At 42.2% G+C, this 10,428-nt stretch overlaps 1 protein-coding gene across 1 annotated transcript; it reads left to right on the top strand.

The window, feature by feature from the left end:
* The first annotated feature begins 6,291 nt into the window (after positions 1-6,291).
* Positions 6,292-10,035, top strand: Snai2 (snail family zinc finger 2). The gene is made up of 3 exons (XM_005396046.2): positions 6,292-6,509; positions 7,205-7,750; positions 8,684-10,035. Exons 1-3 carry the CDS (start codon positions 6,431-6,433, stop codon positions 8,863-8,865), a joined length of 807 nt encoding a protein of 268 aa, XP_005396103.1. The 5' UTR covers positions 6,292-6,430; the 3' UTR covers positions 8,866-10,035.
* Positions 10,036-10,428: the final 393 nt, after the last annotated feature.

The raw sequence follows: 10,428 nt of genomic DNA, 5'->3' as shown, positions 1-10,428 counted from the left end.
CATAGTCACTCAAGAAAGGTGAAAGGATAGAGGGAGAGGCGAGAGTGCTAGTGACAGATTAGAAACTCTACATATAAGAGCTCTCTGAATTTGATAGAGAAAGGGAAAGAGAAAGTAGGAAAGCAAATTTTCCAACAGGTCAAGTGTTACATATAATCCAGGACCTGTTATACTTCAAAAAGTAGTGAAATACATAAGATTTGATCTCATATCCAACTAGATTCAAACACTACCCCTACTCATTCTTTACTAACAGTGTGATTTAGCCAGGATATTGAATTTATTTGTGTCTTCATTTCTTCATTTGTACATAGGGATAATATTAATCTTTCAGGTCTAGAACTAGTTTTAAGGGACGCATTAAAATAATGCATGTGAGGTGCTTGACATTGTGGCCAGCTCATATTAATGACAGGAACTGTCATTCAAGAGTGACAGTTCTCATATAAAGAATTTAAAAATATCAGCCCCCCCAAATTCAAAGACCCAGTCCAAAAATGGGCAGCTGAGATGAATACAGACTCCTCAAATCATGAAATACAAATGGCAAATAAATACAGGAGTAAATGTTCAACATCATTAGTCATTTGAGAAATGCAAATTAAAACAACATTGAGATTACACCTTACCCCAGTAAGAATGACTAGCATTAAGAAATCAACCAATAACAAATGCCTTCTCCACTGCTGGTGGGAATGCAGACTGGTGAAACCACTGTGGAAATCAGTTTGGAGATTCCTCAGAAAACTAGATCTGGAGGTCCCATTCAACCCAGCTATTCCCCTTCTGGGTATTTTCCTAGAAGATCTAAAAACATCATATCACAGCGATATATGTGCACCTATGTTCATAGCAGCACAATTTGTAATTGCTAAACTGTGGAAGCAACCCAAATGTCCATCCACCGAGGATTGGATAAGAAAATTGTGGTGCTTTTATATAATGGAATATTACTCAGCTATAAAGGTAAACTCGAGGCCCTTACAGGTAAATAGTCACAACTACAGACCATACTCATAAGTGAAATAAATCAGACCTGCATGTTGAAGCACATTGTCTCACTAGTGTAAAACCTGAAACAGTTAATTTAAACTAGGAGGTATGATAGACATTGTGAAATGATAGGAAAACACTCAAGGGTAAAGGGCAACTGGGATGTGGGAAAAGAGAAGGGATAGAAGGAGAAATTTTGTATGTATGTATATACAGGATAGTTAACATAGTTGTTCTACTGTCTTCTATGTCTTTGCTGAAAGAAACTGTCATTGAGTCCTTGATTGATCAATATTGCATGTCTCTATCTGTTTTCATGAGAAACCACTTTGAAGATAAAAATATGTAATACAGCAAGCTTTGTTCATTTCCTACCACTTTGTTTGTAACTCTGTATTGTCTGTACTGTTCTTTTGCTATTTTGTAAAAGGCTGACTGTCTGTTAATGTTTTCCTCCTTTTATTTTCAAAATAAAAAAAGAGTGACAGTTCTCAGCATTACCCATAACTCCATGAACTGATGAATCCTGAGTGTCTTCACCTCACAAGTAAACCACAGCATGCAGCAGAGCCCGGCAGTGAAGTGTGTAACACTTGGAGGTAAGCAGAGTAAAAGACCTGGCTCCATCACCCTCATTCCAAGTGCCCCTGAGAAGGTGGCCTAGGGCTAGGTTCCCTGTCCTTAGAACATCTCTACCTTGTAGAGATGAATAATAAAGTATGAATAAACCTGAATACTAGGAACCAGTCACTCTAGTGGATCGCTCAGTTTTCAGCACGAACACCTGTTTCTACTTCCTTCTTCTGAGCTATTCAGAGCGAAGAGCACCATACCCATCTATTTTATAAACTGGACATGATTTGTTGTATAACTGTAATAAATATTCCTATCAGCCCAGTGCTGTGTTGTGAATTAAGAATAAATTAATAGATGCAAACAGTTTCATACAATGCTCATCTGAAAATTGTCAGGTTAATGTTTAAGGTCTAGTCAAGTCAATCCATTTTCCACTAGATGGCAGACCTTGTTAAAAAGTTCTGGCAAAGAAAAGAAAGAAAAACGAAGCGGTGAGCCTCCCCAAGTTGACCAATAGGTGTCTCTTTGCAACCACATATCCATGAACGGTTGTGTAAAAAAAGATAAATTCTATTTTTTCAGTCTTTCTTACTCATCTTCCAGATAAGATCATCACTACTTTCCACAAAGTACAAACAGAATATTGAAAAGATAGACATCTTTGATGGTGCAGTATGCACTAACCATATTATATCCACACAAAGTGAGATGAGATTGTAATAACATAACTAGGAACCAGTTTCCAAATACAAGTGATTTGGCAGAAGACAGATCTTTTTTTTTTTTAAACAAAAATAGATCTTATTAAAATGCTATTCTCAAGTTAGATAAAGCTCTCTTTTGAAGAGATCTTAAATATTTACTAGTCATACTTGATGGCACTAACTGAGCAAAGAATATCAACCTTAATTCCAGACAGACTTGTGAAACTAGCGTCTACTGGCCTGGTGAAAACACACAGGAAATAATAGAAATTCCTAAACAGCAGAGCACACACTGGCATTATTTTGATTACTACTCGCTTTCACCTCAATTTGCACAGGTTTATACACCCACATGTGCAAACTTGGCTCTGTTGGCATTTTTGAGTACTTACTTAAGTATGCTGAATGTGTAAGTTCCATCTACAACTTCAGAGAAAAGAGACTCTTCTCATGAAGTTCAGAATATACACTCTTATAAATTTCCCTTTTTTTATTAGAAAATAATTTGTCTCTAATCATTCCGAAAGAAACGATAGACAAATATTAGGCATAATTTGCAAATAGAGGAGCACTGGGACTGAAAGGAAATATTTATTTCTATTACTTTAGGGGATGGTTTGCTTTAACCCGAGGCTCGGTTAAATTTCAATTTAGGAATATAAATATATATCAGTATAATCATACAGAAATGTACATGTACAAAACCACAGAATGGCATCATCTCTTTGTCATTCAAACGTCAGTTACTGTAATGACCTTTGTTCTTATCTAAACAGCTTTTAAAATTAGTAATATATTATAATATGCTCCAGATCTCACAGCCAAACCAAACGGCATTTTATTACTTCATATCATTCAAGGGAGTGAACCCCTCCACCTATCTCCCAGGGATAATTGTGTCACCGCTGAAGTTAGGAATAGGGGAGGATCATTCAGGAGGCAGATCAGAGTAGCAGATAGCACTTTCTGCCCCTCCCCAGTCCCAGCAACTTCTCCTAGTGCTGATGGACTCCACATCTTACACATGGCAGTCAGTACTCAATCTGTTCTTAACACATCTGAAATACCTAAAGGTGCCTAAATCTCTGTGCAAAGTAAATGAATCCATGGTGCATTCCAAGAGCTCACAAATCTAATGTATTTCCCTCTGTGGCAGGGCAAGAATGCATCTTTCTGAAAAAAAAGAGAAGAAGAAGACGGTCCAGAAGAAAACCTAAGGGTCCACAAAACCTATGAGGAAAGTCCCATACCTTTAATTTGTAGTATTTCCCAAAGTTATGTTGGTCCACTTTTTCAGTATACAGGAGAAATGAGAGATGCTACATCAAATCACATCATGGGAATTAAACTTCTAGGGTCTCAGGCAGTATATAGGATCTATTCCACAGAAGACAGTGCTGGTAAGTATGCACCAGGGGATCTTCAGCCTGGGGAGTGTTTTTAAGCCCCGCTATAAAAAGTCATGAAGTTTTTCAGGTTTTCCTACATCGCATCCATCTGGTTGGAGCCTGGGCCTTCCCTATTTTACACGGCCTGTGCCCCCCAGCTTCATTCTGCCTGGGGTGTGTCTAGCAACATCAGTACCTCCTCTTTTATACATAACCATTCCCTCGTGCCTAATTGTGTAACATCAGTTCCTCACCAACTTAGAACTGATTCTTTGTGTTAGCGAAACACACTTGGGTTAAATTTATTCTTTTCTTTTTCTCAATCATGGATTGTCTTTCATTTGACTCCAAAATGAAACACTGAAAAATCTCATGTTGTTGCCTGGGCGAAGATTTCTGCCCCTGGGCCACAGAGAATCTTGCAGTCAGTGACCAAAGCCAGCTCCTCCACAGGGGCCTCTGACTGGCAGGAGAGGAAACCTGTCTTGTCCTAGCAGAGTCTTCACAGCTGGCCTTTGGGTGTGCCCTGGACTTTCTTCCTTGAGTTTTTACCGCAATGTTCCGGAGCCAAGTGCCCTCCAAGGTGTCTGAGCCAAGCACCGGTGTAGTCTGACTCAGGATATCAACACGCGGACTCTCCCTCCTCTGACAGCAGGGCAGACCTCACACAGGTGACAAGTTAGCACGCGCATGGGTGTGATGGCATGCCACACGCTCGGTCCTGAGCACCCTCTGCGCCTTGTAGCAAGTGGGCAACATTTCCTGACTCTGACTTGTGGGGTCTTTCCCCCCACTCTGGGTACCTCTGGAGGGGCCTCAGCTGGGTTATGTCTCTGGGGGCCAAGTACAAGGATTTTTATTCAAGCTTAGTGAATTATTGCTAAGCTTTTTAAAAAACGAACTGCAAAAACACGTATTTTAGCAGGTCTTCTTGTGTATTATAACTACCAGCAAGCACATATATCAAAGCATTCCCCTCTATTTGAGTAAACTGCATAGAATGAAAGAGGCAAATTAATGTCCATGGCAATTTGTGTGCTCCCAGCTATATCATATCTCTAATAAAATGTGTGTTTGCAGGAAATGACAGAGGAGGTAAGGAGGTCTCCATTTCTAATAAACAGGTGCCTAAGTCTGAGCAAAGTCTCACAAAATGTAACCCTGGCTGTGATTATATTCCAGGTTAGAGTCTGTGAAGAAGCCTAATGTGTATTCATATTTTCCTGTCTCCTCCAGATACAGTTCCTTTAACATAAGGATTCTTCTACATTCCTTCCTCTGTCTAACATTTAAATCAGGGACTGCTGGAAGGAAAAAGCGAGACCATTGAAATTAGCTCAGGAAGTCTTCCAAGACCCCTCCCGCCCCAATACAGGCATACTTGTTTCCTCGTCCCAAGCTTAAGAAGTTATGCAGTCTGACAATGCACTTTTCTTTTACAAGTCCTGACACCACCTCTGCTATTTTCCTTTTCTCTTTTCTCCAGCATATGTTAGAAATAAAGGGAGGGTGGCCTTCGCGCTAATTTGCTCTTTCCCTTTTCTTTCAGAAAGAGGTGGAGGAGACTGCGATAAGGGATAGAGGTGCTTGCAAATCTTAGTTTTAAGATGAACCTCTTCTCAGGATTTTTAGAGTTCAACCTATATACGAAATTAAAGCGCTTTTGCTGGTTACCGGGGTTGTCTTCTTGCAACTGTAACCAACCAGTACGTTTGTGTGTAAAGAGCTTTTTTTAAACGCAGTACAGGAAACGGGCAGAAGGTGGGAGGGGTTTTGATAACTTCGTACTAAAAAGAAGACACCAACCGAAAGCGGACAAGTATTAAAAAGACATCATGTATCTGAGGGCATAATTTTTATTAAAATACACCGTGCCACACGAGAGGACAAGAACCCCTGTTGAAAGCGCCCGTAGGAAAACGCCCCACCGCTCGAGTGACAGTTCGCCCGCTGTTCCCCCGCCAGCCTCCTTTTGTATCTCTGCGGTTTTCCCATTCCTCGGATAAGCAGGTCTTTCACCGGCTGCGAGGCATTTCTTTCAAGCCACCATGGCTAATTCGGGCAGAAGATTACTTAATTTCCACGAGGACGCGCCGCCTGCGGGCGTGCGGGCCGGGACCCCTCGGCGGCTCTGCGCCCCCTGCTCCCCCTGGAGGGCGCCTGTGCGCCCCGCGTCCGGGCTCACGGCTGGGTCCGAGTGCAAATCAAGCCTCACCCAAGCGGCTTGCAAACACCGGCCCCCGCCGACACCGCGGCCGACCTGGGTCCGCGGCCCTGCCCTCCCCGGGGCGCTCAGCCCTCCGCGGGCGCGGGTGCACATCTGCGAGCCAGGCGCGGCCAGATCGGCCCTGCCAGCCGTCCAGGCCGCGGGGGGCGCGAAGCTCCGGCCCGGCTCCGTGCAGTGACCTCCCTCGAAAATACTTAAACGCTTATTTTTCTCTCCACCGAAATGCCCCCGAAACAGCCCATTTTTGAAGCAGGATAATTTAGTCTGACAACAGCTTCTTCCCCGGTTCACAGCTGTCCCGGAGGGAGGAGCTGAAATCTGAACCTCTCCGCTGTGATTGGATGCTTCGGGCAAAAGAGAGGAAAAAAACCCCTCCCAGCCCGAGCGGCCTCAGTTGCTAAAGGAGCGGGGCGACTTCAGAGGCGCCGGCCGTCCCTGCCGCACCTGAGCGGCCCTCGCCTGCCCGGCCGGCCGCGATGCTCTAGGGCCCGGCCGCGTCCTCCCCCGGACCGTTATCCGCGCCCGCCCGCGCCGCCGGCACCATGCCGCGCTCCTTCCTGGTCAAGAAACATTTCAACGCCTCCAAAAAGCCCAACTACAGCGAACTGGACACCCACACAGGTAAGGAGAAAATTGCAAGTGTATCTGCCACTCTAGAGGGCAAATCTGTGCATCTGACTCGGCGGGGGTCTCTTCCTCTCCTGCTGCCGGGGCGCACTGGACTGAACTGCTCGCCTTTCTAGCACGGGCCTGAAAGAGAGTTTCTGTTCTGTGGATCATCTGGGGTAGGTTTTAATTCAAAACTTTTGGAGCTGTTAACTGGCTGGGAAAACCTCATTCAGCTCGTGCAGCCTGGCTTTCCGAGGCTTGTTTATACACGTATAATGAATACGTGGAAGGTGAGCAGCCGCATACTAAATGGTGAATTTTTCCCCCGTGGAATAAGGTGCCTTTTCCAGTCTGATTTACCCTCGTCGTTGTACCGGCGGTCACAACACATGTAAATAGCCCGTGCATAAAATGGGAACAACTTTTCTGTGTGTTTGCAGATGATGTCTGCTTGGGCCTCTAGCGAGGTCGGGACAGACGCTGTGGGCTTCTCTCCCTGCTGGAGGGGCCGGGCGGCTCAGGCAGCTGTCAGAGTGTGTGTGTGTGCGTTCAGAACCATAACTGCAGATGTTTTATCAGATGTACGTCTCCTAGGGGTGTCTATCTTCCTCATTATGAAGTCCTGTGTGCTGCCCAATGTTTTCTCATTGTGTGTGTTTTTAATATGCTTACCTTAATCTTCTTTCCTTTCCTTTTCTCTCCCCCAGTGATCATTTCCCCATATCTCTATGAGAGTTACCCCGTGCCTGTCATACCAAAACCAGAGATCCTCAGCTCGGGAGCGTACAGCCCCATTACCATGTGGACGACGGCAGCTCCATTCCACTCCCCCCTACCCAGTGGGCTCTCTCCTCTTTCCGGATACCCTTCCTCCTTGGGGCGAGTGAGTCCCCCTCCTCCATCTGACACCTCATCCAAGGACCACAGTGGCTCAGAAAGCCCCATTAGTGATGAAGAGGAAAGACTACAATCCAAGCTTTCAGACCCCCATGCTATCGAAGCTGAAAAGTTTCAGTGCAATTTATGCAATAAGACGTATTCAACTTTTTCTGGGCTAGCCAAGCATAAGCAGCTGCACTGTGATGCCCAGTCAAGGAAATCTTTCAGCTGCAAATACTGTGACAAAGAATACGTGAGCCTGGGCGCCCTGAAGATGCACATTCGGACCCACACCTTACCTTGTGTTTGCAAGATTTGTGGCAAGGCGTTCTCCAGGCCCTGGCTGCTTCAAGGACACATTAGAACTCACACTGGTAAGAGAAAAACGTAGACAAGAATGTTGCTGTTTTACGGAATGATGGTATGGGCTGGATGTCAGGTTTGCAAGAAGTAGTAGTGACATAGTGTTTTTCCTGATAGTCGATCATTGATAGGAACTTCCTGGCTACTCAAAAACTTGCTGAAGCACAAAGTACTCCATTTCTTGTTAACAACCTCTGCTCCAATGACTGCAAACAGCATTTAGACTTTGGAAAGTAGATTCAGGAGGTTTGGTCTCAAAGATCAGTCAGAAAATCAGGAAAGATGTGCTTGATTGTGTGTTCTTTGAAACTGCCCCCGGTAATCAGCAAATACACATGTTGCTATCCTAATCAAATGGTTTTGGTAAATAGATGAAGACTTTTCCTATAGTTTTTCGGTCAGTTACATTCTGGCTGTAAAATCCGCTGCTGCTTCGTGAGTTGAGTAGTTGGAATTGAATTTGATTTGTGCCTTTGTTTCCTTACCTTCTTTTTTTTTTTTTTCTTTTGCTGCTGAGTTTTTTATTCTTAGCACAGAATCATCCTGCAGGGAGCGAAGGCATTTCTACGACCTAAGTCAGAGTACAGAGAGAGGGAGAGGGGGACATACTGGGGAACGCTGGGAGGTGCTCAGCATTAGCTGCACCTGCTCAAGCAGAATGCCTTAGCAAGTGAAAGTCCTAGAACTACATGAATTACTTCTGTGTGACTGGCAGCATGCGTACTATTCTGGCTAATTTTTTTAAAATGCGGAATTTATCTTAAAGGGCCAGATCTTGATATTCATTCGTCTCTTTTATGGGGAATTTAATCATATTTTGTACCCCTCATGCTTCTGGCGACATGTGGTTGATGATATTTATGAAATTATTTGATGTTATGTTTCTTCTAAAACTTCTCTTTCTCTCTCTCTCTCTTTTTTTTATCCCCTACCCCCACCCCCAGGGGAGAAGCCTTTCTCTTGCCCTCACTGCAACAGAGCATTTGCAGACAGGTCAAACCTGAGGGCGCATCTGCAAACCCATTCTGATGTAAAGAAATACCAGTGCAAAAACTGCTCCAAAACCTTCTCCAGAATGTCTCTTCTGCACAAACATGAGGAATCCGGCTGCTGTGTAGCACACTGAGTGATGCAATCAATGTTTACTCAAACAGAATGCATTTCTTCACTCCGACGCCAAATGACAAATAAAAGTCCAAAGGCATTTTCTCTTGTGCTTACCAACCAAATAATGTGTATAGGCACACGCATACCCACACGTACACACACACACACACACACACACACACTAAAAGCTACAAGAGCACAGAATCCTTTAAACTTAAAGTTGATTCTTTCCATGTGAAGTTTAAAATTACTATATATTTACTGACAGCTTGATTGACAGGATAAAAGACGAGGACCTTCCTCTTCAAAGATGAAGCAAAAAGCACATTGCATCTTTTATTACTAAAAAAGGATGCAGATATTTTCATTGTTGCCAAATCATTTCAACTGAAAAGAACAGTATTGCTTTGTAATAGTTTGTAATAGAATTTCCTATGGAAGAGACTCTGCCAGATGCTGTCTCAGGTGCCTTATAAAGTATTCCAAGTTTACTTCATTACTTGTCTGGTGTCAGGTTGACATATTTGAATTAAAGCCTTTTTTGGATTACCAGTAATGCTTTAAACTGTCTTTTTAAAGACGAGGGAAAAAAAATAACAAGAATGAAACACAAGAGAATGTATTAAAAGTATTTTTTGTTCTGTTATGTTTTGTTTTTGCCAATATGTGCCTTGGGAGAAGAGGGAAAGACTAACTTTGAACATTCCTGGTACATGTTACGTGTCTTACTTTTTAAAAGAATTTTAATGATTTTCTAAAATTAAGTAAAGATGGGAATACGTGCAAGAGAGAATCCTTAGAAATCCAGTAATGGACTTAAACTATTTTAAATGCATACGACAGCTGCAATAACACAACACCCCTTCCAAGTGCCTTTTTAATTAATTGTGTAGCTGATGAGTCCTTGTAAATTTGTGTTTATTTTTATATGATTGAATGAGTTTTGTATGAAAGTGAGATGTTGTTTATAGCTATGCCTATATACAACCTGAAGACTTATGAAATCCATGTTTCTTTTTTAAAAATAATTTTCTAGGTCTTTTTTATAATAAACATTTTTGATTTAAAATTTATTGCATGTATACTATTTTTGAAGACTTTACTTGCTTTGTGATTTGTACCAAATGGCTATACAAAGAATTGTTTCTTGTGTTCATGAGAAAAAAAGTAAAGTGTTTATTTTATGTAACAGGTGTTCTTGAATGTGTTAGAGTACAATAAAATGTGAGGTTTTTTTACTTTTACAAGATAATATTGTCACATTTAGAAAAGTCAACATTAAGTTAATAGTGCATTAGCATATCTCTATAACAAAAATTATACATTCTGAGTGCTAAAATAGTTAGATAGTGATGGTCCAAAATACTTTTCAAAACTTTTTATTTAGGTTGGTTTTATGAAAGCAACTTACATGGTCATACAGGCCCCTGGAACAGTTTAAGGATTTTACAAGAAATACTGCTCAATGAAATGTAAGAGGGAAAAAGAAACTCTACGTAGAAAATCAGAAAAAGATAGATTTACGCAAGCTGGGAATTTAAACCATGTAAATAAAATCCCAACTTTAGTGATATAAAAAAAG

The sequence above is a fragment of the Chinchilla lanigera genome, unplaced genomic scaffold (genome assembly GCF_000276665.1).
Source record: "Chinchilla lanigera isolate Chin_1 unplaced genomic scaffold, ChiLan1.0 scaffold00053, whole genome shotgun sequence".
In the NCBI taxonomy this organism is placed as follows: Eukaryota; Metazoa; Chordata; class Mammalia; order Rodentia; family Chinchillidae; genus Chinchilla; species Chinchilla lanigera.
This window is presented reverse-complemented; position numbering and strand designations above follow the sequence as displayed.

Bases quoted from the DNA above. Each gene is read 5' to 3' on its own strand.
- Snai2 (XM_005396046.2), top strand. From the start codon at position 6,431: ATGCCGCGCTCCTTCCTGGTCAAGAAACATTTCAACGCCTCCAAAAAG. The intron at 6,510-7,204 runs GTAAGGAGAAAA...TCTCTCCCCCAG, and splicing joins CGAACTGGACACCCACACAG to TGATCATTTCCCCATATCTC. The intron at 7,751-8,683 runs GTAAGAGAAAAA...CCCCACCCCCAG, and splicing joins ACACATTAGAACTCACACTG to GGGAGAAGCCTTTCTCTTGC.